At 54.4% G+C, this 26,419-nt stretch overlaps 9 protein-coding genes across 9 annotated transcripts; 4 read left to right on the top strand and 5 right to left on the bottom strand.

Moving 5' to 3' along the window:
* Positions 1 to 471: 471 nt before the first annotated feature.
* CCOS01_11746 (uncharacterized protein) lies at positions 472 to 1,522 on the bottom strand (the record flags this gene model as incomplete). Its single annotated transcript, XM_060459897.1, has 2 exons — positions 472 to 1,291; positions 1,443 to 1,522. Coding segments are annotated over 2 exons (900 nt in total), but the record flags the coding sequence as incomplete, so codon positions are not given.
* Positions 1,523 to 5,465: 3,943 nt separating this feature from the next.
* CCOS01_11745 (uncharacterized protein) lies at positions 5,466 to 5,981 on the top strand (the record flags this gene model as incomplete). Its single annotated transcript, XM_060459896.1, has 1 exon — positions 5,466 to 5,981. A coding segment is annotated over one exon (516 nt), but the record flags the coding sequence as incomplete, so codon positions are not given.
* Positions 5,982 to 7,761: 1,780 nt separating this feature from the next.
* Positions 7,762 to 8,398, bottom strand: CCOS01_11744 (uncharacterized protein; the record flags this gene model as incomplete). The annotated part of the gene is made up of 3 exons (XM_060459895.1): positions 7,762 to 7,935; positions 8,027 to 8,170; positions 8,252 to 8,398. 3 exons carry the CDS (start codon positions 8,396 to 8,398, stop codon positions 7,762 to 7,764), a joined length of 465 nt encoding a protein of 154 aa, XP_060309726.1.
* Positions 8,399 to 10,242: 1,844 nt separating this feature from the next.
* On the top strand, positions 10,243 to 11,275 carry CCOS01_11743 (tyrosine phosphatase; the record flags this gene model as incomplete). Its single annotated transcript, XM_060459894.1, has 3 exons — positions 10,243 to 10,629; positions 10,700 to 11,028; positions 11,089 to 11,275. 3 exons carry the CDS (start codon positions 10,243 to 10,245, stop codon positions 11,273 to 11,275), a joined length of 903 nt encoding a protein of 300 aa, XP_060309725.1.
* A 307-nt stretch (positions 11,276 to 11,582) lies between these two features.
* On the bottom strand, positions 11,583 to 12,788 carry CCOS01_11742 (uncharacterized protein; the record flags this gene model as incomplete). The annotated part of the gene is made up of 2 exons (XM_060459893.1): positions 11,583 to 12,128; positions 12,369 to 12,788. 2 exons carry the CDS (start codon positions 12,786 to 12,788, stop codon positions 11,583 to 11,585), a joined length of 966 nt encoding a protein of 321 aa, XP_060309724.1.
* Positions 12,789 to 13,718: 930 nt separating this feature from the next.
* On the bottom strand, positions 13,719 to 16,604 carry CCOS01_11741 (response regulator receiver domain-containing protein; the record flags this gene model as incomplete). Its single annotated transcript, XM_060459892.1, has 2 exons — positions 13,719 to 13,910; positions 13,971 to 16,604. The coding sequence occupies 2 exons, from the start codon at positions 16,602 to 16,604 to the stop codon at positions 13,719 to 13,721; spliced, it is 2,826 nt and encodes a 941-aa protein (XP_060309723.1).
* A 1,898-nt stretch (positions 16,605 to 18,502) lies between these two features.
* Positions 18,503 to 19,230, top strand: CCOS01_11740 (coiled-coil domain-containing protein; the record flags this gene model as incomplete). Its single annotated transcript, XM_060459891.1, has 2 exons — positions 18,503 to 18,677; positions 18,788 to 19,230. 2 exons carry the CDS (start codon positions 18,503 to 18,505, stop codon positions 19,228 to 19,230), a joined length of 618 nt encoding a protein of 205 aa, XP_060309722.1.
* A 1,294-nt stretch (positions 19,231 to 20,524) lies between these two features.
* CCOS01_11739 (glycosyl hydrolase family 43) lies at positions 20,525 to 21,505 on the top strand (the record flags this gene model as incomplete). The annotated part of the gene is made up of 1 exon (XM_060459890.1): positions 20,525 to 21,505. The coding sequence occupies one exon, from the start codon at positions 20,525 to 20,527 to the stop codon at positions 21,503 to 21,505; it is 981 nt and encodes a 326-aa protein (XP_060309721.1).
* A 413-nt stretch (positions 21,506 to 21,918) lies between these two features.
* Positions 21,919 to 25,401, bottom strand: CCOS01_11738 (lipase; the record flags this gene model as incomplete). The annotated part of the gene is made up of 1 exon (XM_060459889.1): positions 21,919 to 25,401. The coding sequence occupies one exon, from the start codon at positions 25,399 to 25,401 to the stop codon at positions 21,919 to 21,921; it is 3,483 nt and encodes a 1,160-aa protein (XP_060309720.1).
* Between the last annotated feature and the right edge of the window lie 1,018 nt (positions 25,402 to 26,419).

Raw genomic sequence — 26,419 nt, 5'->3', positions numbered from 1 at the left:
TCTTGTTCATTTTGTCCTTCCTCCCCATCTAGTCTATCCGCCGCCCTCTCTGTCTCATCTTGAGCGAGGGCGAAAGGTGCGGAGTAGGAAAGAATAACACCGATGCGATGGCCCGCACGAATCTAATTCCGCAACGAGTGTAGAGATAACGCCGCAATCCATGCATGCATTACAGATGGCTGGCTCGGCTTCAGATACATCCTCCGCCGGCATAACCAAACTATACTGTTCCCCCCAATCCTAAATAAGAAAAAAAAAATTCAGCTTTGCTGTAATAACCAGAGGGTATCATAACCATGAACGATCGTCTTAATCTTGCCGACTCCATTCCGTTTGTCTTTTTTTTCTTCTTTTTGCTGCGTATCTTTCTCCCCTTGCCTTCTGTCGTCCTCATCTGAGGTAATGTGGCCCCAGATGAACCACGCCACCGTAGCTTTGACCGACGAGTACTGGCATCATTTTTTTGCCACTCTAGAAAACTTGCGGACCCGCTTCCACCGCCGGCGAAGTTGCTCCCTCACGGCGGATCCGGTCTTCCTCGGCCCGTAACACGCGGGCAATCTCATCATTGCGACCCCGATCGAGATATCCACTCTGCCCTAATCCTACCTCTAGATCCATCGGCGTCACGGGTCCCGGGCTTCCTAGTGGCAAAAGCCTCGGTGAGATGGGTTTGTGGACGCCGGTGCTTCCGATATGGTGTAAACTCGTCAAGGGTACCCCATTCAAGGTAATAGTGGAGCTAGGAACCGCCGCGGTGACTTGACTTGGTGAACTTCCAAGCACTTCGCTCGCCGCCAGTCTCGCCTGGGCGATCATGTCTCGTTGATATTGTTGTAGCTTGCGGCGGACCTCGGAGTCTTGTCGTGAGGATGACCTGAAGGCCTCGCGTGTTGGGATGTGGCCTTCTGATCGTGTTGACGATACACGGCTCGGGGGTCCAGAAGGTCCTATGCGGCCGTCTTGACTGCTGTTTCGCTCGTAGTTCGAAGGGTAGTACTTGCCCATTGGCAAGGATGTATCGTGAACGCCACTGGGGATATACGAGGTAACGGGTGTGTTGACGCCGGATGAACCTGAAGGGTCGGCAGCGCTCATAGGAGAGAGATGGATTGATGGCGCCATGGCTGCAGATCGGGAAGCGCCACGGAGGTCGGCTTGAAAAGAAGAGTCGACAGTGAGAGAAGCGGCCTTGTGTCTAGGCAATCGACCCTCGGTTCTGGTTGATTGAGGTTGAGGGCGAGGGCCAGAGGTAGAGCCCTTGGGATCTTCGTGGAACGAAAAGTAACCACTGTGGTTTCAGTGTTAGCACACGGCACTGTATGTTTCACCACCAAAATGCAGTGATTTTGAGAAACAGTTGAGTGGAAGAGTAGAGAGTTAAGGTTGGCTTATTCGGGAAAGACGTTGAGGTGGCGGCGGGAAAGAAAACTAGAACTCACCCAGAGAGGTCGCCACGGGCTGACAAAGGATCGGGAGGTGTGGGCGTGCAGGCAGGTGCCGAGTTTATCTTTCGAAGAGTACTAGTCGTAGGAGACAGGTCAAGAGGAATTGAGCGAGTTCGATTGTATCGTGCAGATTGAAGAGCAGATAGGTCGAGAAGACATGGTGCGGACGATTCGCCTATTAAAAAGAGCCAAAGGGCGGATTAGTCTCGAAGGTATCCTCCTCTTGAGAACCTAAGCAAGGAACATGGATGTGTAAAATTCCGATCAAGCGTCTTGGGCCAAAAAAGGAAAAGAAAAAAAAAAGACTGCGTAAGAGAAAGGAAAACACACTATGTGCATGACGCAACTGTAAGGGTCCCTGGTGGCCATGCGAGACGGGAACGAACTTTCTGGGAGAGGTGAGGAAAAAGGGCTTAGGGCCGGGGGTGACCCCGTCGATAGCAGAAATGAGAGTGAATGATGACGATGTTCTGCCATCTGGCGGGCAGGGTCCGTCCCGGCCGAGTGAACCAAGGCCGCCGCTTAGCAGACCAGTCCCCAAACGGCAACCCAGCGTCCCAGCCCCTCCGGCCCCTCCCCACCACCTCAGCCTGGATGGAAGCATCGCATCCCCATTACTTCACCGCGTCAGTTCCGCTCCTCAATCTCCAAGAGGGCGCGGACCAGACCGAACGCAGTGAAGGGACCTCATGCTGATACCGACATAGCGTTTGGTGCGTCCAGAAGACAACGTAGTGGCGCGCCATCCCCACTCCCTAATGGCCCCAAAGACACCACCTGATTGCAGTGGCACAGCCCAAAGCTATGGGAACGTCAGGCATGGAAGGCCTTGGGCCTTTTTGCACACAATGCCATAGTTCTCAGGGCTTTGGTGTGAAGTGGTGATCCGTATCTGGTCATGCTGGAGCGAGCAAACGAACCCAACGTAAGCACTACTAGGACCTCATCCTCGCGGTACGCAAGCACTCGCACACGCAGCCATCAGGAGAGTACCTTTAACCCAATGGTGGTCATCGGCAAGTCGGCGACTCGGTGTTGCGTTGAATTGAGGTCACTAGTGAGGGGCATTGGCCACTCACTGCTCATCGGAGTCCATCCCGCCTGCTCATCGGGGAGGCCATATCTCCTCTTCTCCGCCCTCCCTCTTGACTGGCTCAGACTGTAGGCTGTACTCTCGGTCCTGTCCCTCTGATTCGATGAACGGAGGGGTTTCCTCTCATCTCGGCAGTTATTGTAACTCCAGGGACAAAAGGTCGTGAGGAAATCCAAGACAACCTAGTCTCCAAGGCCAGCTGCGAGCCACGGTGCCACGGTGCACTGCGCCGTCGTCATTTGACCCTAGCCGACTAGCCTTCCTGACTCGCTGTCACAAGTCTAGGGACAAAAGTAGTAAACCGGCTCACTGAAGCATTGGGCAATGGGCGCCAACGTCCGTCCTTGTCGGCGCCGACGTTGCGGTCCACGGGGGGGCATTGACGGCTGGGTGCAGGTACCGGAGTGCATGACAGAGAACAGCGACCGATTGATCAACCGAAATTAACAACACAGGAACAGAACAGCCCACAGCCCCAAGTGCGACAACCAAAGAGCAGACAAACAGGAGACACCTAGGGGCAAGCCTGCAACAGTGAACTGAAAACCCATGGAATAGGCGGGGGAAAGGTCCAAAGCTGAAGTTGGAGATAAATCAAAAGTGGGAAACTGATAAACTTGAAAAGAGCATAGAATAATGGCCCGACCTATAGCAAAGAGCTGAAACATACCTTTGGGAGAGCACAACTCGGTGGCGGTTGACATCCTGAACCCATCTTGTCCTGACTTTGGCTTTTCGTACGCTGGCGTATTGAGCCCAGACATGAGCAGGTCATCGGCGTCGGAACGGGATCCTGTCGAGACGACCGAAATATCTGAAGAGTTGGACAAGGTTCTTCCAGTCATTGCAGGTCGGGATCGCGCCCGCAGGTACGCTGGTGGTTTGAACGACCGACCCAGACTCGCCATGGTTGATTCCTCCTTGATGATTCCTGATGATTCTTGGTGCTTGTGACGATTATTGTTCATGCCATGTGCTGTGCCGTGCCGTGCCCCTTGTCGTGTAAGGTGCTTGCCGCAGACTCTGTTTATGAGCAGAGGCGGGAAGGGAAATGGAAGCTTGACTAGATGAGGTTGAGGCTCATGCGGGTGCGGCGTGTCGGCGTCCTCGTCTTCGTCCTTCGTCCAGAATGAGATGTGCGTGCGTTCGTTTTCTTAGCCAACCTCATTCGGTTGGAATCCTGTGCTGGCGGGTATGGGCTTCCAAGGCTCTCTCTTTAACTGCACGTCGCCAGACGGGCGCAGGATCAGACCAGAGAAAGCGGGTAATTTGGTGGATATGTGAGGCCTGTGTGGAGGTGGATATCATGTAAGAGCAAGGGCATGTGTGTGCGGTGAGGGAGACAGTAGTCGCTCTTTCGTCCCCTCCCTCCGTGTTGCAGGTGATGGATTTCGACCTGACAGGGGCCCTGTTGTAATTGCGGAATGAATGGCTGCGATGTGCTTGAACTTGTGCCTCTGGCGTATCCTTTGCCCACTGGCTGTGGTAGGAAACCAGTCGCTGTTGCTGACTTGGAGTTGTTTCGTGTAGAAGGGGCCAAGTTACGTCGGAGTAGTAGTTGCAGTGTTGTAGTTGAGGAAGAAGGGTGTTGACGGATTTAAAGGCAGCCGCTATTTTTGGAGTGGAAGGTAAAAGTAATGCTTCGCTCCTTGGAGGCTTTTATTCATCAGGGCTCGGCTTGCATTCGGAAACAGGCTGGTACTCGTGTTGGGCAGACTGCAGGGTCCTCTATGTTCGAGCACAAAAGAGATGATCTTTCTGCAAAGGGTCAAGAGCAATGGATGGCATCGAAGGATCAACGACGAAGGCGCGTGGAAGGGTGTTGGCGTCTGGGTCTTGCTGGGTTTACCGAGTATCTCACATCTCAGAAGGTATCCATTCGTAATGGTGTGTGGGTTTTGGTGGGATGGTGCGAGATGCGGAGACCGACCAAACGGAATGAGGGAGGCAAGGGGGAAACGGTTTCGAGGGTCTTCTGTTGCTAGCTTCCATTGGGTTATTAATAAGGGCCGTTGACTGTTAGGTTGGCCGTTCCACTGCTCCGGGCACCTTATCTTGCTTCGGCCGTTGAGGTGACCGTATTGGAGGGGTCCAAAACCGTCGGACCCGAGTGCCGTAAACGAAATACGTACCTTGATGTAGCTGCGCAAGGTGGAAGGGACCGTAGGTGCTCCGTACTCAGATGTCCGGAGCATTGTGGAATAAGTAACGTCTTTGGAATGTTAGAGTCCGGTCGGCTCAGTATCATAACCAACATGGTTCAATTTGTATCACAAAACCACCTTGTTGTTATTTCATCTGCGTAAGTGCATTATCAATTCGAGGGTCCACATGGTAGGTATCTCGACAAACGTGCTCTTCGGTTCTCATCTCCAAGATCGAGCAGGCACCGTCTTTCCGCAAGGTGCCTTGGTAAAGTTCCCTCTCACCTGCATTGACTTACGACGTAGAGTGCGTACCTATCTTTGGATCGCACATGCAGCAAGGTACCTTAGTATTCGTGTGGTATCGTCATCAGCATGACAACTACGAGGCAGATGCTAGAGAGCCTCCCCGTGACAACATTCACATGGCAGCTCCTTTTAGCCTGTATACCCTGCGATCTGAGGTTCCTGCTGCGCAAGGAGCTCAGCCGCAAAATTGAGGTTGGCCATTTTCACCGCTTAACCTACACTATCTTGACTTACATCAGGAGCCAAATCATCCAGCTAGCACGGAACTGCTGCCGTCGATCTTTCATGTCGATCATCACCGGGTTTTCCAAGCCTGACGAGAACCACATCGAGGCCTGTGACATCCAGTCGGATGAGCTCTCGTACACACACGAAAGAAGGTCGCTCTTATCAATCCTGATACCCATGGCTTAGAGCCTGTGGCTGCGCGAGCGGGCAAGTGGCAATTCCACGCATGTATGCCATGGAGGTAAGACTATTCTCCTACAAGACTATTCTCCTGTCGAGCTGGATGTAATAGTGGCTGCTGATTCAGATTGTCACCATCTGCCACCTGTCTTTAACTACTTGCGGCATCCAAAAGCGATCGAAGGCCTTCTCCAGCCCAGCAACTCCATTGCAAAGGATCGGACTGTGCCACCTGAAAGCCGACCCGCGCTGGACGGAGAGATAAAAGACATTCGGTTCAACGCTTCCGCACTGGCTACCCGGAGCCTGCTCGACAGAAACCGACCGTCGTCCAAACGTGTCGTTCAGCAGTTGTCTCTTTTACCCCTCATGCTTTCTCCTCCACTTGTCGCAACATATGGACGGCACTGTCTCTGCTACGGTCCAAGTATCCATACAACCCCCTCCGCCTTCAGGCTTTCGGTCCTAGCCGATGAAACCTCCGCATCGTCGGGCGTTTATGACTTTTCACTCCATCCCGCTGCTACCACTGGCGGGGCCCACGTTGTGAGAGACAGGGAGCGGAGGCTGTCGTCTTAGTGTACATGACGCTAGAGAAGGACCAGAGGCAGAGGTTGAGAGGGTCTTGGGATGCCCACTTGATTCATTCATGGGCCATGATCCAATCACCCAATGCATGTCCTGGGCTTGACCTTTCAGGCTTTGAATCGGAAGCAGCAAAAACTGTGCTGATCTTGCCGCCGATCGCTTCCGCCTTCTCAAGTTTGAACAGCCGCAAGGCCGCAGATGATTTTAATGGGTCGATTTTTTGCCCAAGGTTAGAAGCGTGAAAGGATACAGCGGGTGCTAGGCACCGCGAAACGGCGAGTCCTGTCGGCTCACTCCTATACCCTGGGTTTCCCGGCTTTGGTTGATACTGAAGTCTCACTTTGCCGACTGCCGCCTTCACTATCGTTGTTCGCTCTGAATTTACAACAGGGGACGTCAAAGCGCACCGACCCCCCCCCCCCCCCCGGGTCTTCCGTCGCTTACATCCCGCTTGCGGCTCTCCGACGGTGGGATGAAGGTCAAGCCTCAATGATGCCCGCCACCAAATGCCCTCTTAGATCTCGTCACGGACTTATTCCGCTAGTATTTGCGGCCCAAATTTCCAGTCTCTAAAGTGTTGTAACGCGAGGGCCGCTCAGGTGCATTGGGCCTATTCAAGAATGTTTGGCCGGATTTTTCTGAAGCGCGCTACCCTCGCCGATATCTGGTAGAGATAACCAGCGACGAGCGGACTGTCAGGGTCGCCACAGACACTACGTCACAGCGCAGCGGAGACACGACGTTGCTTAGTGCCTGCGGGGTTGGAAAACATGACCCCTGGACCCCTTGCTTTTCCTATGTAGGACTTTTGAGGCGCCGGGCCTGGCGTGCCTGGCAGTCACGCAGTCAACTGCATCCATCTGGTCCAAGGAGCGGTAGAACGGCTCTGGTACGCTAGATTTAGGAGGAACACCTCCGGGCTGTGCATTGCTAGATGGAGACAGCGTTTTCATGCACCCACCGCACGGTACAGCACTCGGCTCAAGAGTTCCCTGAGGGTTTCTGGGGCCGTCCACGATGGGATGGATGAAAGGGACTTGAGGCGCAGCATTCTTGTAGAGTGCCCCTTGGAGACAGACGATCTTGTAGGGAGGATCGAAACTCTAAGGAAGGCAGAAACGCGGGGCCGCTCACCTCCGGCAGGGACAGCTACGCCGGCGCCGACGACGGCGCGGCGTGTACGATTCAGTCGTCAGGGTTTTCGAAGGGGGGACACACGGTCCCCGTGTCAGTACCGGCCGGCCCCGGCTAAGGAAGACGGACGGGCGTCAGGCTGAGCATCGTTTGTTTTTCAGTAATCTATTCGTGACTTAATTCTTTTCAACGCAGGTCTAGTCACCGGTATAATCTCTCTGGCCTCTCACGTGGGTAAGTCTGGAGCATGTTTGCAAGGGATATGGTGACAGTCTTATGTGCCTATGGTGAACAAGTAAGTCGGCAACCACGGATTTCTTTTCTCATTAACCTCACAGCCAATTCGGACAGCTGGTGTTCGAAGACGGCGACTGACTCAAGGATCTCTCGTAGGATTGGAATTGTGGAAAGAAAGCAAAAATACAAGATAAACCTCGCCAGGGTTTTGGTATCGTGTTTGCGGCAGAATTAAAATACTCCAGAACACCGGCCTCGTAACAACATTATCACCGGATCCCGAGCGTTCACCTCGACCATACACTCGCACAATGCCCACTTTCATCTACTCAGTAGACGAGCTCTAGAGCTCTATCACCCCTTGTGAAGTAGGCCACGGTTCGCTTTGAGCATTGTTTGTTTAGACCTTTCCACGGCCAGTGAAGCGGGTGCGGCGCTCGCGGTGTCTCCACCAGTAGGCGGCAGTCGCCAGGGCGCTGATGAGCCAGATAAGGGCGTTGGCCAAGTCGACCCAAACGGCGTTCTTCATGCGCTGAATGCCGCTGTCGCCCTCTGCGTTCTCCTTGATGTACATCTGGCAGGTCAAAAGTTAGTATGAGTAATTATGGCGAGAGAGGGCAGTGGGTAGGTTTGCATCGGTAGGGAACTGGTTTCGGTGTACGTACATTGCCAAAGAGACCGAACAGGGCGATCCAGAGGATGAAGAGGATGGCATCCCATATCCAGACAATGGCGAAGCGCAGGATGAAGGGAATGAAGTACAGCAGAGCCGTTACGGCGGAGAGAGCGCCGACCACGACAGCAAAGACCTGTTTTTTGGGGGGCGTTGTTAGTCCTCGTTTCTGCATCCGAAACTCCCTGTTTTTTTGGAGCATGGAAGATTTTCTCACCCATTTCCCGTCGGTGTAGCTCCCTTCACTTCTAGCGCGGTTGAGGTCGACGGCGTAGAGGCCGCATACGGTGACGGCCAGAACGAACTGGAAGAAGTGGAGGACGGAGAAGGCGAGGTAGCTCGCTGCCATGCCGAAGAGGCCCATCTCGGACTACGTTTTATCAGTGGTTGACCGCTAGATTGGAGGAGTCGTATGTGTTGGGTAAGAGTTTTTGCGGATTTGGAAGTGTTGGTTTAGCGGAACGATGAGTTGAGGTTGGGATGAGCGATGGTCGCAGCTTCACCGGGGTAGGCTGGAAGGGAGAGGGGGGTCTTATTCAAATTAAGGCTGCTGCGAACGAAGTTTTTTTTTCTCTACTACGGGAACAGGCGTAGTGGTGAAGGCAACCTTGGCAGGTAATGATGACACCAACCTAAAGTCGAGCAAGGTGATTTAAGGTGGGCAGGGTCAGATGGAAGGGTAGCAGCGCCAGTTGGTTTAATCACACCACGAGGAGGGCGCTAGGGTGTGGGAAAGACACAAACAGGTTGATCGCCATCTTGCTTGTCTCAAACCGGTCGGATTCCCTCCAAGTCCCCCAACTCCCAGCGCGTCCTTGGTAGGAAAAAAAGAGGTCAAGAAAATCTGGGAAGATATGAGTTGGTCCCCTATGACGCAGCACGAGGCCTTTAGCGCGGACGACGAGCCAGTCAGGAACGCGACTACTCCTCTAGGTGGGAGGTTCGCGTAGTTTTGGTGCAGGGGCCCAGGGGGGTGCTGTCATTGCTGTCATTGGATGTGGCCGTCTTCTTAGCCCTGAGAGGTTCCCGGTCTGCTCCTTGAGGTGTTGTTCAGGTCAGGGCTTGAGGGCTCAAGGTCACTGGCTCATGGAGCCATCGACGGGCAGGTGTCAATCTGAGCAGCTGCCGCAGCTTGGAAACTCTGCATGTTTGCTCTGCTGGCCTGCGTCAGGGGAAGGTGCATGCATCGAGGACGTCAGACCTGTCAGGTACGAGATGAGATGCCTCTACTCTTTGGAACCAAGAAGGAGGAACTCGACCTCATTAACACGATGAGTTGACTAGGTATGCAGTAAGGTAAGGTGGGCATCATCGGCAGCATCTGAGCAGATTAGCAGTCTCACTTCAGCTGTGCCAGACAGTCACCTGGCCGTAATAGCACAGCGCTTCCATGACACTGGTCGACTGGGCCCTCGGACGATGTGACATGACCCTACTATGTAATTTGACCTAGATTCTGATGTTTTGAGCACTTCCGACCCAAGTACTCCTCCCTGTTGTCGTTGCTCTTGGACGGCCCGAATCTGGCAGTGTTGGAAACAAACCTCGGACGGCACCTGCCTAATGATGACATTTGTGATCGATCTTTCATGTTTCTCATGTTGCTGACTGGCCATGTTTCTGAGCTGCTGATGAAGACTGCCCGCAAGACTGGGTGAACCGAAGCGCTGGGTTCCTACCAAGGTAGATCAATATACGGACACTCGGTACACCCAGTCGGGCCATTCTTCACCTCGGCAGGTACGAGAGTTAGACTCCGTGTTAGAAGCTATTTCCTGGCCTGTTCTACATGTTGCTCTTGCTTCTCCTCACCACATATCCACTTCCACATGCAGGATAAGGACGGAATTTGTTAGTCAGTTCTCGGTGAAGAGAGCAACCTGGATTAGTTGACCTTGACTTGATGCTGCTTCCCACTTACGCCCAAAGGCGCGCGCATGTTGGCCCAAAGGTGGGCAGGTCCGAGCCTACCCAACGACATGCCTCGGATGCCGCAATCCTCCCCCGCAGAGGCCACATCCGACGATGCCCATTGCCGCGGTGCACCCATCTACAGAATGCGAATACTCCGTACACACTACCATTAACCAGATCCAGTCCACAACCTTGTTGTTCATCTCATCCGTTCCACAGCGTAAACGTTGACCTCTCGCTCGTTGACTTCCCCTCCAACTCGTATAGCAACACGAGACAAGCAGAGACAACACAATGACGGAATCACGCCCCAAAGTCGACCTCCCCACGCCCCCCTTCCACCAGATCCCAGGTCTCCCCAACTTTCGCGACGCCGGCGGCTATCCCGTCGATGCCCTCCCGGCCGGCCGCATCGTCAAGCCCGGCATCCTCTTCCGCTCCGCCGAGCCCTCCCGCCTCACCGACGACGGCGTCGCTCGCCTCCAGAACCTCAACATCACCCACGTTTACGACCTCCGCTCCGCCATTGAGCTCGAGCGCCTCGCAAAGGCTGGCACGAGCTGCGACGTCCGCGAGTGGCCCGGCGCCACCCGCATCTTTGTCCCCGTCTTTCGGGACATGGACTACGGCCCCGAAGCTATTGCCTTACGGTACCGGAATTACTCTAGTAACGGGCCCGAGGTGAGTTTCTTCTTCTGCAAGCCACTCTGTGAGATTATGTGTGAAAATTCTAAAACAAACGTTTCCGTAGGGCTTCACAAAGGCCTACACCGACATCCTCCGCGCCGCTTCGGAGGCAGACCACCCCAACGACCCTTTCCACACCATCCTTTCTCACCTCGCCTCCACCGAACCCCCGACTCCGCTGCTCATCCACTGCACCGCTGGCAAGGACAGGACGGGAATCATCTGCGCCCTCATTCTCAGCCTCTGCGGCGTCTCGGACGAGGTCGTGGCCCACGAGTACAGCCTCACCGACATTGGTCTCCAGGATCGGAGGGAGGAGATTATTCAGCACCTTCTCGCTACCGAGGCCATGAAGGGGAACCCCGAGGGGGCTAGGCGCATGATTGGATCTCGGTATGTGCTTGCTCACCATCACTCAATCACCTACTGTACCTATTGCTAAACCCCGCTCAGGAAGGAAAACATGCTTGCAACGCTGGCTGCACTCCGCGAGGAGTACGGTTCAGTCGAGGCGTATGTCCAGAACAGATGTCGTCTCTCGCCAGACGACATCAGCCGTATCAGGTCAAACCTGGTAGTAAATGCTGATGACGGACGTAAAGTAGTCGACTGGGTCTCACATACAAAGTATTTGCTTTGATAGGAAAAAAAGGGCTTATTGGAAGGAATAAAATGAATTTCTTGCTGGGCTGGATTGAAGCTTCATCCTTTGAAGCGCGCCCCTCCGCTTGAGTCCGTCGTCATATAGGGTTACATGTATATAAGTACAGTTGATAGACACAGACGCTTTATCGTAAAGCGTCCACACGAGAACTGAGCCAACATGACTTCAGTTCATCTTCTGATTGGTTTTAGTGACTGTTTTTGAGCCGCTTCTCCTCCTCCAGCGTGCCGTCGCCGGGTGTGATGTAGTCGGCAATAGGCAGTAAGGCCTGGGTTGGACACGTTCAAGGCACCGATGTGGGAATTTTCGTCTCGCCCTTCCTGCGGTCATAGAAGGGGACACCGTATCTCCAGCCGACGCCTCCTCTGCTGCGGCCGTTCTTTCCGACGGTCTCGACGTTCATCTCCTTGAATCTGAACTCGAAACGACCGGTATCAACACGCGTCGTCTCCTCCTCGACCTTTTCGAGACGCTTGCGCTCTCTCTCGACCAACCTGTCCTCCTGTGCCCTCGTCTCGGCGCGGAACTTGCGCGTCAGCTCAGCTCTGTCGCCGCCGTTGGCGGCCGCCCTCCTCATGTCAATGAGCTCCTTGTGCGGTGAGCGATCGTCAATCGAAAGCATGTTTCTATGGAAGGCCTTTGCGGCGTCTTCTCTATTGAATTGCCGCGACTCAGACACGGGCACGAAGAGTTGTTGCATCGTGAGCTTGTGGACGTGGATCTCATTCACGGGCTCGTGGGGCCTCTGGTCTCTTCCTGCGTCCGACAGGTAAGTCTGGGGAAGCATGTTCATGATGGCCTGGGCATAAGGTCGAGCTAGTGGTTTGCGCTGCGAAGAAGGTTCCTCAAGTCAGCAAAGACTGTATACGTCTGAAATGATGTGCGAAACATGAGTTGAGAATTTAAATAGTAGCAAATCAGAGAGGCTCGCAGTGCCAAGGTGTAACCATATGTTGCGTCTTCAAGACTAATCGAATTTTGGAAAGTTGATCATCATGATGCTGGGGTGGGTGGAGGATGAATCCACCGAAGGGGGGATTTGATGGATTAAATGAATGGTTATGCTTACCTCTGTTACCCACTGCTTCTCGATCTCCTTCATCCGCACCACGGCAGCGACGCGGCGAACATCGATACCCAGCTCCGCCGAGACGAGCTTCAGCGACTGCTTGGCCACCGTGACCCTCCGGTAGACCTCGTCCCTCAGCCTCTCGCTCAGCACGGGTTCGCTCCGGAAGAACGGGTTCATCGGGAACGGCTGGTCCCTGGAGCCGCCCAAGTAATAGACACCGTTCTCAGAGTCTCTCAGTTTGGCACCTCTACCAAGCTTGAAGAACTCGTGCATCCTGTGCTGCGCCTTGCTCCTTCTCGACTGGACCGGCGTCGTCGAAAAGGCGCATCGCGAGCCCGCATACGCGGCGGCGGACGCATCGCACCACTTGGTCGCGAGGACCAATGGCGACAATGACGAGCCCGCTCGTGCCGACATTGTGTACAAAGCAAGAAAAAAAGAAAGGGGTATTATCTCGACGCAGAAGGTGCGCCGTGGATTGCACCGATTTTACGGCGAAGCAACCATTTGGGAGCTTAAGTAAAACGTGGGTGTGGTTGTTTTGTGAAGAAGGGAGACTTTTTAAAGCTCCGACCAATTTTTCTCTCGTTTTCTTAGGAGAACGCGCACGGACCACATCGCGGATAATTTGCCTTGCTCAATTGGCCTTGTGCCTCAGGACAGGACAGGACCGAAAACCGTCTCCCAAGCTCCGGACTCAGACCCACCTACCGGTCTTCAACATCCGTCTTCCGGTTATCAGATAATCCCGTCTTGTCCCCCCCGTTGAGTACAATCGATAGAACTCAGATAGGGTGAACTCGGGTCTGGTCAGGCACCTCTCGTCATTTTCTTTACCGTGCAAACGTCTCTAGAGATCACAATTGAGCCATATCCTTCACCTCAATACAGTATACCTACCAGGCCAAACATGAAGTCACGATCAATGCGTGTCATCTCAGCAAAATCCTCTATTATATGCGTTGCTGAATCCATTATGATTATTCTCTCATGCATACGCGCTCTATGGTATCATTCTGCGCGTCCCTCTTCGTATATTCTATGCGGGGCATCTCTTAAACCGAACCGTTGCGTCCATGCAACCAAACGACGAGTAGACTTGGACAAAATGCTGGTCCCTTGCAACAGAGATGAGCACCAAGCCTGCTATAATCATACCTAAGAGCGGAGTCCGTCTGTTGCCGTCATGTTCATTAAGCCAAGTCTCATGAGAGACCATTGGGACAAAAAAGACTCATTGAAGGCTCGCAGTACCACCAATACTGTGGCCTTCAGCAAAAAGTGTGGCGAAAGCCGTTGTCGCATAACCACTGTTCCCTGCTAACGCTTCTGAGCGTTATTGCATTTCTATGCTGGCACCGAAGTCATCGACAATCGATTCTTCTTTGCTTTCGTCTTCAATGCGGCCGATTTCTTGGCTTCAGCCTCGTCATTCTGCTGAGAAAAGTCTTTCCATCTCCTCCAGCCATCAAAATCAATGAGTGCCTGCATGCAACCCCATTCCATGACCTTCCTCTCTAGCCAAACGAAGTTCACGGGCTATAGTTATCACGTTAGTATGGTGGACTAGTAGGCATTGAAGTGTAGATGAGTACCAACCTTCGTAAGGAAATCGTTGCAGCCAGCCGCCAAGGCCTCGTGTCTGTCGCTTTGGAGGGAGCTGGCAGTAAGGGCCACGATAATCACCGGACTTTTGAAGAGCTCCATATTGGTCAACTTGTCCTTCTCCTCGGGCTCGCCATTCGGGGCTTCAGGTGCGCTACCTGCCGACGAAGAGAAGACACCAATCGAGTTGACTCTCTCCAATCTGCGGATCTCCCGAGTGGCTTCCAATCCGCTCATGATGGGCAGTTGAATGTCCATCAGAACAAGATGGAAACCTCCGGTCCTCCACATGGTGACGGCATCTCGGCCATTGACCGCCGTTTTCCACCTAACCTTCAGACGCTTGACGAAAGCCTCAAGCAGCTTGAGGTTGATCGGGTTGTCCTCTACGATCAACACGTTGATAGGCGGCACACCGCCATTCAATATGCCAGCGGGCAGAGTTGGATGATCTACCGTTTTCTTCTTTTTAGGCCGAGAACTTGCTGGCCTAGGAGAAGCAATCCTGGGCGGGGGAGTCGCAACTCTCGCAGGCTGTACTTCCGGAGCGGGCGGTGTCGGAAGCGGTGGAGCAGCCGGTTGGGCGTTGGATTGCTCCGAAGTGTTCGACTGCGTCCGAGAAGGCGGTAGGCGTGGGTGGAATGAGTGGGTGGGATGTGCGGCAGCAGCAGCTGCGGCCGCCATGGATTGTGCATTGACTTGGTTCAGTATCGTAGGTGAGGAGGTATGGGTTCTCCCAAGACGAGGGCGTTCTGGGCGTTCCCTGTAAGCACGAGACCTCGTGCCTCCCGGCGAGGGTATTGGCGGTACTTGGCCTGTACCGAGAATTGCGATCGAGTGTTGAGTATGCGCAGTGAGGGCATGCGCTGGATGAACTGGATGGGCAGGATGCGCGGGATGTGTTGCAGGGACGGTAACAGGAGCTACAACCGGCACTGGTAGATTTGGTGACGGCAGAGCAGCCGCATTTGCAACCGGAGGGAAATATCCCTCGCCAGCTTCGGAGGGCCGGCCTTCGTCGTTGTAGTAAATTGTTGTAGCATGAGTTGGGGCGCGCGGTGATGGCCTCGGTGTGCGCCGGGCTGGGATATCAATCACCAGAGCCTCTTCGACATTCTGACCACCAGGGAAGTATGCATCGAGTGTACGGCCCACGGGCTCCTCGGGGCCAAGCATACGATCTTGTCTCTGCTCTCGCGGGCATATCCGTAGTGTGAGATCGGGGGAATCGAAATGCCTGCCCAACGAGTTGGCGTACTTTCGTAAAATCATGTCGCGCACGTCATCGACCAGGTCGTCCTCGTTGACAGTGATGAGTGTGGCAGAAGCACCGGGGCGCCTAACCCAGACCTTGCGGGTGACCATGTTTGCGATGTTGGGGAGCAAAGAATCGGCGCTGGCTGGCCTAGCTTCGTTTTCGACACGTCCTTCGAGCAGATTTCGAATCAGAGTGGTTTGACGATTAGGTATAAGACTTTGTCGTCGGGGAGGCGCCTCTGGGCGGGAGGACAAGGGCGAACTCGGTAGGATGGCGGTTGCGAGAGGCGTCGGGGTGCCGAGGGCATGGCTGAGGGGATCGTGTTGATCGTCGTTGAGGTCCTCGGCAGAGACCGCCTGAAGGGTAACGGTGGGAGCTGCGCCAAATTTTGGCGGTAGTGGCTGGTGCGAGTGATCCGACTGCGATAGATGAAGTCTCTGTTTTGGGTCGTCAAATCCGGGTGGGGTTTGGTCCTCGTGGATGCTTGGGAGGTTGTTGAGGGTAGTGGGAGCTGCGGTAGGGGGAGTGGTTGTGGTTGCGGTTGTGGTTGTTGCGGCTGGGCGTAGATCGTTGCTGGCAGTCAGTTCGCTAGCTAAGCGTCCTTGAGACGCGGCGGGCGGCATTGGGGCCAGCGAGTCACGGTCGAGGTCGAGGTCGGGGTGTGGCTTATGAGCGTCCTGATCGTCCCCAGTCCCGGTCGAGTTGTCTCTGACCTTGTTGCTGGCGCTGGCGCTGGCGCTGGCGCTGCTTGCGGGTCTTTGATCGTTGTTGGTACCCGTAGTAGCTGTGACTATGGGATTCTCTTCCCTTACTAAAACCTCGTCGCTGCTGAGAGGTGCATCATGAAAGTTATTTTCTTCATCACCATGACTGTCGTGATTGATTTGGGGCTCGTGGCGTTGTTTTTGTTGGTGGTCCAATAGATGGGACTTGCTTGAGGACGACGACTGTGGCGGGAGCTGCCCTTCCTCACTGTCGGCTTCACCCTCTGCAGCCCCAGCAGCGGAACCCTCAGCCGTAATTGCCTTCAATTTCGGCTGCAGCAAGTGGTCGCCATGGCTGCTGCCGGGGGGTTGTAGTGTGGTGGACTGTGGCTGTGTCTGAAGGTGATGGTGTGGCTCGTGTGGAGTCGGCGAGCGCGAGGGCAAGGGCGAGATTGGCGTGTGAGGCGGGTGGTGGGAGCTTGCTCTGGACCTTGGAGCCGAAGCGGATGCAACGGCCGAGGATTGCCGTGTGAGACTCGTCCCATCAGTTGCCTGGGAGTTGTGAGCATCGCCGGTGCTCTTGTTGGAAGCTAGAGATGGGGCAGCCGAATTCCTCCGTGAGAACTTTGCCCGGAGACGAGCTCTGATATCCCCAGCAGTACCCATGGGTATGGGAGGGTCACATTCAGCGTGCGAATGGGAGCGAGGCTTTTTTTTCTTCCTTTGGGACGGGACGGTACGGTGTACGACGGTACGTTGCTCAAATGAAATTCGGTGTGGTATCGTGTCTTGCGCGTCTTGTCGCGTGGTCGCCGCCGTTGCCGTGGACGTGATGGCAGCCGTGTGCCGATGGACTTTTGTTCCGGCGGGTCGTCGTTTCCTTGGATGATGGATCAAGTGGACTGAGGTTGAGACACGCCGAGAGGAGGAGGAACGGATGGGACGGGTGGCATGAGAGGTGGGTGAATAAGTGGTATCAGGTGCCTCGTACTGTAGCCTCTCTGACTGCGGCGAAGAAGAGGAAGAGGATGAGGGGGGAAGGGCGATTCTTCCAACGTAGATGGACACGGTGAAATACGGTATGATACGGTGAGGTGAGTTGACAAAAGTGGAATGTAAGTGTGGTAAGTACAGAGTATTAAAGGGGGATGACGGGCACCTGGGGAATTGAGAGGCAAGACAAGACAAGAAAGAAGATGTGATAAATGAGTGAGTGAGATGGGCCTAGGATATCCCAAAAAGGAAGACCGGGCAAAATCTCAGAATGAAAAGACAGAGAGGAATGAGAGGGTAATGGGGTTGAAAACTTGAGATACCCAACTCAGTACTCAGAGACAAGAGGCAGAGACTAAACGGGAAAAAGAAAGACGATGCAACAGAAAACAAGTAGAAATGGTGCAAGATGCCTAGCTTTGCCGTCCACTAAGTCAATGCGAATGGATGTGAACCACCAGATCAAGTCCAGTTAAGCACCAGTGGGCTGGCTGGCTGTCATATCCCGGGGTCGCGCTGGGTTGTAACTTGTAGAGGGAGACTCGAGAGACAGAGACACAAAATCACAGACAACACAGAACATCCAGATATGCCTTGACAGCCCAATATTACCATTCATTCGTAGAGAGAAAAAGGGCAAACGACGCGTGGGATGGGATACCCATGCGGCTACCACGCCTTGCAAAGTGCAAGCCCACATGAATGGTCCATGGATCCGTAGACCATCCGTAAAAAGGCACCTAACCGGCTTCAATGTCCGGCTCAAATCCTGCTTTTTCCCTCCTTTGTATCTCATTTCCCGTTAACAGCCAACGTTTTTCTCGCCTTCCCCCCTATTAATTGGCCGTATTGCTCTCTGCGCCGGGCCACGTCGATGTGCCTCCGCCCCACCCCCAATAAACAGCCAATTGGCCTGCTTTGAGCAGCCCGACCCTCCCGTCCAAGGTACCTTACTCAAGTGCTCCATACCTCAGTATTGTCACTTATGGAGGATATGGACATCGAAAAAAGCGGACAATTCCACTAAACGCCCTATTAATTCCTTGTGCAAGGACAAGAGCCTGAGGATATCCTCGTTCCCCAGCCACAAACTAAGCTCCCCAGTACCGTGCCCTTCCATCGAGATCTTGCACCCGCCTGGCCCGAAACCAAGGATATATCGGCTGGTAGGCAAAACGTCGATCTTCGACAAGGTGTTCTGCAAGTCGTGGATCCAGTGCTTTCGTGGGGTTCTGCAAGTTATCAAATCGTGCGAGTGCATTTTGTCCTGCAGTCATATTATCCGAAAAGATGTACATCTGGATTTGCGTTCGCACCCAGGAGGGACTTCCTTACTTGAGGTACACAAGTACCCTGTCCCTACCTTTGTCGCGACCCACATTTTAAACAGTGACATCTTTCATCGCTGAAGGTAATTGTAACCAGACACGAACATCTACAGTCTCGTCTAATCCACTTTGGTGCCTTCATCTACGGAACTCAACTAAAGCCAGGTTTCCTCATATCGTATCTGTGATATTATACGCCTACCATTTATACTTGATTCCGAAAGCACCTGGCCTGAAGTGAAGATGCCCTCCTTCACAGAGCCTGAGCATCAGTCGCAAAGTCTGCCCTTCGAGAAGCCGACGCCACGTCCACCCAGGTCGCCAACAGTAGCCAAGAATATCCGGTCTCGAAACCGTCGTCGAGAGTATCTAGAGAGACATCCAAAGTACTTTTCTGACGCTGAACACGAGCTGGCAGGTCCGTCTCTCCGCATACCCTTTCTTCCTTTTTTCTTGAGCGGTCTTGGTGACTTGGACATGCGGGATTTGGTTTCACTTCACTATCAACTTAGCTAATGTTCTTTCCAGACCCCCTACTATATGACAGCTTGGTTCGCAAATTCCAGACACCAGCCGAGCGTGAGGTCGAAGGCAAGGCCAAGGGCTACTCTGGAGTTCTAGAGAGCTCCCTGCTCAGGGGCGAGGCTCGTCTTGCCGACTTGAAATCATCAACTGATAACACTACAACGTTGGAGCCCGCGAGAGATTTCACAACTGAAGCCGATCTTTCCAAAACAAAGACAAAGGAAGATGGCCTTCAGAGATGGCATGAGTTTCTCACGGAACGTTTTGTCCGAGGCCACGACGAGGATTTCGATTACAGTCTGATCGACGACAACGAAGACTACGACGTCATGGAGAGACGTGATGCCGAGGAAGCCTGGTTCGATGAAGAGGATCCCGAGTGGGCCAGCGATGCAGACGAGGGAGCCCAAACCACACGGGGCCAAACCGGCATTCAGGACTTCTGAACAGCTGCTGCGCGGCTGGTTGAGCCGAACCAGCACTGTCAGCTGTCTGCGCATCAAAGAAAAGACCAAGAGAAGACTGGAACACATGATGGCGAGCCAAAGCGCAGTCATCATTGGCGGTTCTGAATTCAAGCTCCCTTACGAGCCGCACCACTGCCACTGCGCTTCTGAGACTTAGGCTATATCGCCGTGCCTTGATGAATGCTAATGTGCGGCTGACCCTTATTTTCAGCAGTCGGGCGTGAGAGGGAGAACAATATCGATGATCAAGCTTTGGACCCAAAGAGGACGCACCTTCATGTCCTCACTTTAGGCTTCCAGACTTTTCCATCCCACGATGCTAAGCAACCCGTTCGGCCTCCACGAACCTTGCTGACGCCGTGGAGGAAGGTCCATAGGCGAGCGGACCGCAACACTGCCTAATTACAAGTTCATTGAGCCACCTTTGGCTCAATGGTGCAAGCGACGGCGTATCGTAGCCATGGAGTCACAAAGACTACCAATAACCTACCGACGGGGTTCGAATCCTACGCTGCCTTGTGATTTCGGCGGTAAAACTTGGGTAGCGCGGGGTCTCATCCTGAAAGGGGCGAGATTGAGCGTCCAACATTATTTTCTTGCATTTTTTGGTATTTATTTACTATCCGAAACATATCTCAGTCGAAATCAAAATACGATAGAAATCATGTTGGACGCTCAAAAGAAGTGCCTTACGGCGTTAATATGACTTCACCAGGACCAGCATGGCACACAAGAGATTGGTTTTGCATCTCCCGAGAAGGTCCACGGTTGGCCCACCGCAGCATCATGCACCTGTATTGGATTGCAACTGTCACCAGTGTCCAGGTTCAGTCCTCCAACTCGTGGTGCGGGTGGGGGGTGTGCCCAGGATGGGGTAAACCGGGAAAATGCGCTGGGTAAATTCAAAGGCCGCTGGCTAGTCGTCCCGTGTTCCACTCTGCCGGGCCAACATCACCACTTTCACATTCATCCAGACGCCTGAACCCTTTTGACGGTGGAGAATACTCGAGGGCAGCTATTTGGCATATAAATGATCACCTCCCAAGGCTTTTCTTTTGCGCCCCATCGGTCTCTGCAGAATATCCTTGATCGTCTTTGTCTTATTGCAAGTAGGCAATCTGCAACATCGTCCTATCCTATTCTTCAAGACACCCAAAGTGGCATGCTTGGTTTCCCCATTTGACCCCAATTTCACCAACAACCACCTTCAACCCCCGCATTCTCTCCCCCGCACTCCCACTTTCTCCCCTCCCCCATCCCACATACATTCACAATGGCGCCCCTCATCAACCACCTCTACACGGCCGACCCTTCAGCCCACGTCTTCAATGGCAAAGTCTACATCTACCCATCTCACGACCGCGAGACCGACATCAAGTTCAACGATAATGGAGACCAATATGACATGGCCGACTACCACGTCTTCAGCACATCATCGCTGGATCCCCTCGAGCCCGTCGTCGACCACGGCGTCGTTCTGAAGACCGAAGACGTACCCTGGGTCTCGAAGCAGCTCTGGGCTCCCGACGCCGCCTACAAGGACGGCAAATACTACCTCTACTTCCCCGCCCGCGACAAGCAGGACGTCTTCCGCATCGGCGTCGCCGTCTCGGATAAGCCCGAGGGCCCCTTCACCCCGGACCCGGAACCCATCAAGGGCAGCTACAGCATCGACCCGGCCAGCTTCGTCGACGACGACGGCCAGGGCTACCTCTACTTTGGTGGTCTCTGGGGCGGCCAGCTGCAGTGCTACCAAAAGGGCAACGAAGTCTTCGAGAAGCAGTGGCTCGGCGCCCAGGAGCCCAGCGGTGAGGGCGTCTACGCGCTCGGCCCGCGCGTGGCCAAGCTGACGGGCGACATGCACCAGTTCGATGGCGAGGTCCAAGAGATTCAGATCCTCGCGCCCGAGACGGGGAAGCCCATCCTCGCCGACGACCACGACCGCCGCTTCTTCGAGGCCGCGTGGCTGCACAAGAGGGACGGGCTGTACTACTTTTCCTACTCGACCGGCGACACGCACTACCTCTGCTACGCCACCAGCGAGAGCCCTCTGGGCCCTTTTACGTACGGGGGACGGATCCTCGAGCCCGTGCTGGGGTGGACGACGCACCACTCCATTGTCGAGTTCAAGGGCCAGTGGTGGCTCTTCCACCACGACTGCGAGCTGAGCAAGGGCGTGGATCACCTGCGGTCTGTCAAGGTCAAGGAGATCTTTTATGACAAGGACGGCAAGATTGTGACGGAAAAGCCGTAGGGGTACGGACGATGACCAAACTGAAGAACATTCAGAAGAATAAGTAAATAAATCTTGCGTCACTTTGTATCAATAATAAATTTTGGGATACACCTCTGTATTCACAGATGTTCTGAGTTGGTTTCATCTATATCCTCATCATCTCTTCACAACCTAGACTCTTTCCCCGACTTCCTTTCCCAGATCCTTCCGTCCCAAACTTTGCATGTCTTCTTTACATGACCAGGCTAAAATGATAACTCAACATTTGAAGAAATTGTATAATTATCTCACACTCGGGGATGTATGGGGTATATAAGGGTGAATCGGACCATATGTCCGCGACAAAGGAAAATAAAAAGGGGCGTGTTGTGTTCATGTTTGTGTGATTTTCCTCTCGCCCGTAGAAAAGAAATCCCCCCTCATACTGCTTCTCAACTTTCAACAACTCCGAACCGCAGCTTATTCAACGCCTCTTCATACTTGGCCGGGCTGTGGTCAATCAACATGCTCGTCCCGAACCGCACCTCTCTGAAGCGCGACTCGACGTCCCTAACGTACTTGAGCACGATCCGCTGCGCAGGCCGGCCGATAGACTCCTCGTCAGAAACCAGAAAAGCGTCGCGCCTCAGCACACGCTGACTCTCGACGATGAACACCTCGCCGGGAGGCAGCAGCTTCAGGCTCATCATGCTGGAGCGAAGCGTCGTCAGCGCCGATATGCTCCATTTATCCTCGTCGGCGCCGGCGGCCAGGGAGGAGGAGGAGCGAGAGCCGCTGTTGGTGTACCACTTCTCCGCCAGTCCGGACTGGAAAGCCTGCCATATCCGCTGCTTGACCTCGACTTTTGCCTCGTGGTTGTCGCTCTTGAAGGCGAGGGCGACGGCCTGGAAGTCGTGCAGGACGCCGAGGGAGAGGAAGGGGACGAGGTCGCAGCCGTGGACGACGCTGGTGACGAGACCGCGCGTGGCTTTGCGGAGGGCGGGGGACATTGTCCCGGGAGGGCCATAGGCGTAGACATGAATGGGACGGCCCGAGGGGAGGCAGACGTGCGTAGTGTCGGCGTCGAGGAGGCGTCCGTCGCCGAGGAGCCGGCGGTGCGGATCCGAGGTCGTGACGAAGCCCGTGCCCGACGGTGAGGGCTCAGCGAGCATGGTACCCAGCAGCGCCGTGACGCCGCCGCCGAGCGAGTGGCCGCACAGGACGAGGCCGTAGTCGCTAAACTCGTCGAGGGCCTCCTTGAGGGTGTAGAGGACGCGCCCGTCGCCGCCGTAGAGGAGGCGGCGGGCGGAGGCGTGGATGCCCTTGTGAACCTTGTAGGACTTGCCGCGCCAGTAGAGGTTGTCGTAGTCGCAGGCCATGTCAGCCAGGACGTCCTCGAAGCCGAGGGTGCCGCGGCACGCGAGGACGACGGCTTTGGATTCGTGGTCGAGAGATATGTAGTGGACCAAGGGGACGCCGGTGCCGGTCGAGCCGGTGGTGTCGGATCCGCCCTGGGCGTCGACGAAGGAGGCGAGGAGGATGCTTGTGGACTCGGATTCCGTGTGGTGCGCAAAGGAGCGGATCTCGTGATGTGTGTCGTCTAACGCTTTGATCAGGGGCATGTCCTTGGAGATGCCCATGAATTTGAGAAAGTTGGACCCGTACGACGCGGAAGAGAAACGCATGTACCGCGTAATGTTTCGGAGCAGGTGGAATGCCGGGAAAACACCATCCACTGTGCCTGCCCGCCTCAAGGTGTCGATGGCTTCGGAGTCGGTGTATGCGCTCTTCTGATAGTACGATGACAAAACCAGAGACGTCTGGGAGCCGGTGTTGGCGATGCTGTAGAGACTCGGTGTGTTGACGTGGGAACGCGCTCTCCTGGACTTCATCGGCGATGGTGGCTTCTGATCGTTCATGTCCTTCTCTGACCGCGACTTGGGGATGCTGGGCTGGCCCATGCCGTCACGGCGAGTGTACCCCGGAGACTGGGGTCGATATCCGTCGACGGCGTGGAAGGAGTAGGTATCCGTCTGTGACACAATAGAGTCTCGACGTCGCTCGTGCACAGAGATGTAACTGGCTCGCGAAGAGCTGCGAGGTACAGGTGAGGGGTTCTCATAGGCCCGGCCTCTTGAGCTAGAGGCAGCAGTCGGGCCCATGGCCCGAGTCTGGGATGAACGGTTGGGCTGAGTAGAGGTACGTGTTGTTCCATCTCTTGTAAAAGTCTTTGCCGGCTGCTTGGGCTTCCCCGTGGGCTGCGAACTGCCGGTGCCGGTGCCGGTTCCGTCTCGATGGAAGAGGTTGGAGATGTTTGAGCTGGTACCCCTTTTCAAGGCTTGCCTGATGCCTCCCTTTTTCTCGGTTGCGGGCTTCTCTGATGGTTTGCTACTTGACAAGGACTCGCCTTTGGTTCTCTTGGGCTTGGTGGCTTCGGCGTGCGAGGAGACGGCACTCTCCTGACGTGCCCGCACTGGCAGGGGGCCTAGAGGCGCGCGCTGTCGCTTTTGGTTTGGCGCGTTTTCGGGACTCTGCTTGGGCGTTGGGATCTGAGAGACTCGATTGCCGGGTGAAGTCGAGGGAAAACCAGGACCAACCTTTGCTCGACGAGGGGTCGGGTTGGATGTCGCATCTGACCTCGGAATAGTGGCCGGGGCAGACGTCAGCGCCTTCTTGGGTGGTACGGGTGGCGGTTCGTCCTTTTCGTCATTTCGACCGTATCCATCCGACTCCTCGGTGTCGTCTAGTGATTCCACTTTTCCAGAGTTGTCTTCTGCCTCCTCGAAGCCTTGGATTGTTGTGTTTCGATGTTTGCTCTTGTCGACTCTGTAGACGACCCGGTAAGTCGGGACGTCTTGATGCCTCACCAACTGCTCCTTTGGACCCTCTGAAGATGAAAGAACTTCTCGCTCGACGACCTCGACGCCTGGAGGCGGTGTCAAAGTTGGGGGCTCAGGTCCCGTGAAATCCACAGTAATCATCTTCCTCGTCAAGGTCGTTGTCGAGATGGACACGCTTGTATCTGCAGGCATAGACCGCATGATCTGATTCTTCAGGCGAATTTCTGGCAGGTCGTAGTCGTCTTCGTCTTCGCTGGTTTCTCGCTCGCCATGTCGTTCGATAGTCGCTAGTATACCAGGACTCGGTTGATCTCCAGGGATGGAAACCAAAATATCGGGACCTTTGCTTTTGTAGCGGCCTTTGTGCACACCGTACAGGCTGTTTTCGTGAATGTCGACCCGCTCCCCGTCGTTGAGTACAACGACATCCCAAACGATCTCATCGTGGCCAAGTCGTCTTGTCTCTTCATCGAGGAAACGTCGACATTTGCGCTGCAGGTAGGCCAACGCGCACAAGCCCATGACCAGATCTACAACACCCACACGCTCACCCTCCACACCAGTCGCAGGATTCTGAAACTCGCGGCGAATTAAAGTAATGATGCTCGCAATGGCACGTGAAGAGTCAGTTGAGCCAAAGAATTGGTCGAGAGACGAGAGAAGAAGCTGAGATATCTCTGAAGCGACGGAAATGGTGGTACTCGTCATCTGAAAGCCGGTCGTAGTCCAGAAAACGATTTGTGACATGGCACTATGCAAGTGCTCCAAGCTCCTCTCCAGGACAGTTTCTGCATCTTCTCTGCCCAGGTCGCTGTTGGAACGTACGAGCATATCTCTCCCAGACCTGCTTAGAATTCCCTCGAGTATGCCCCTGCTAAGCTCCAGACTGGATAGAGTGGTGAACTTGGCAGCATCGAAGCCGTACGAGCTGATAAGGGTGCCAACACGGATTGCTAAACATGTTGAGCGAGTGGCAAGACTGACGGCCTTGGCTATAGGACTCGGTAGCACAGTTCGTCCTTGGTGAGAGTCGAGAGGGACATGGATGAGGTCGTGAGAGTGTTCGTCCCCGTCCCAGTCGTCGTCCGGATCCATGATCTCTGATGGGCGTGTCGGGGCTGATGCCAGTGACGGTCGGAAAGTAGGCGCTCGCATGCGCAGGAGACACGGGTCATTAAGTGACAGACAACGTGGAGTTGGGATAAGGTTCCGGACGTTAAACTCGAAGTGATGCGGGATGTGCAGAAACCATGTTATACTCGAGACCTTGGCCGAGCTCGGTTCCAACAGGGGATGTCGAACGTACACTGAGGGGGATAGGGAAGGGATAGGGAAGCAGGGAATGAAACGTTTAGAGACGCAGAGAAGGTACAAGCTCGTGAGAAGAATCAAAAGAGGGAAGAAGCACAACTAATAGAACTAAGGGTAAGGGAGTAGGACGAGACGAGGTGGTGAAGAAAGGGGCGAATATAGGCTTGCTACCAGCGGTGGCAACATTCAAGCACCTTCAGCGGTAGGAGGGTCAGAGCAGCAGCGTTCAGAAGTACGAGAGGCGTATACTGCGTAGGCTGTGGAACGACCGGAATAGAGTAGACTTGACAGAAGACAAGCATCAATGTACTACCTCGGCCTGGCCTGTCGACATCTGTACCGAAAGTCCCGTCCCGAGTGTAACGGGCGTGGCGATTTCGTGGTTTTCTGTGTTTTCCTGATGACGACAGCCTGGAACGAGGCCGTGAGAAGGGAACAGTACTGTGTATGTAGAGAGAGGTGCGAACCCGCGTTTCTGGGAGCACTTTTGTTTGGTACGGTTAGGTATGGAGTAGTGTACAGTAAGTGGGTGAGTGGCACTGCGTAAGGTGGTTTTTTAGGGTGTCGAGGGTGCGCCGTGGAATGGAATCAGTTGGGGTGTTCTAGCCCAATGTAAGCTCAGGCAAAGAGTGACCGGGTTGACGTGTTGAGCCGCTGTGCCAGGGCTCCAATAGGAGTAAGTGGGACGTTGAGCATCTGCAAGAGTACTTCCTACATAAGGTACACTATGTACTCGGCAGGCTGCGGGTTGTATCCGTACGGATGGGTAGCAAGTATCCGTAGGTGTGGCAGCCATTGGCAG

Source organism: Colletotrichum costaricense (genome assembly GCF_030867565.1).
Source record: "Colletotrichum costaricense strain IMI 309622 chromosome Unknown Scaffold_13.1, whole genome shotgun sequence".
In the NCBI taxonomy this organism is placed as follows: Eukaryota; Fungi; Ascomycota; class Sordariomycetes; order Glomerellales; family Glomerellaceae; genus Colletotrichum; species Colletotrichum costaricense.
This window is presented reverse-complemented; position numbering and strand designations above follow the sequence as displayed.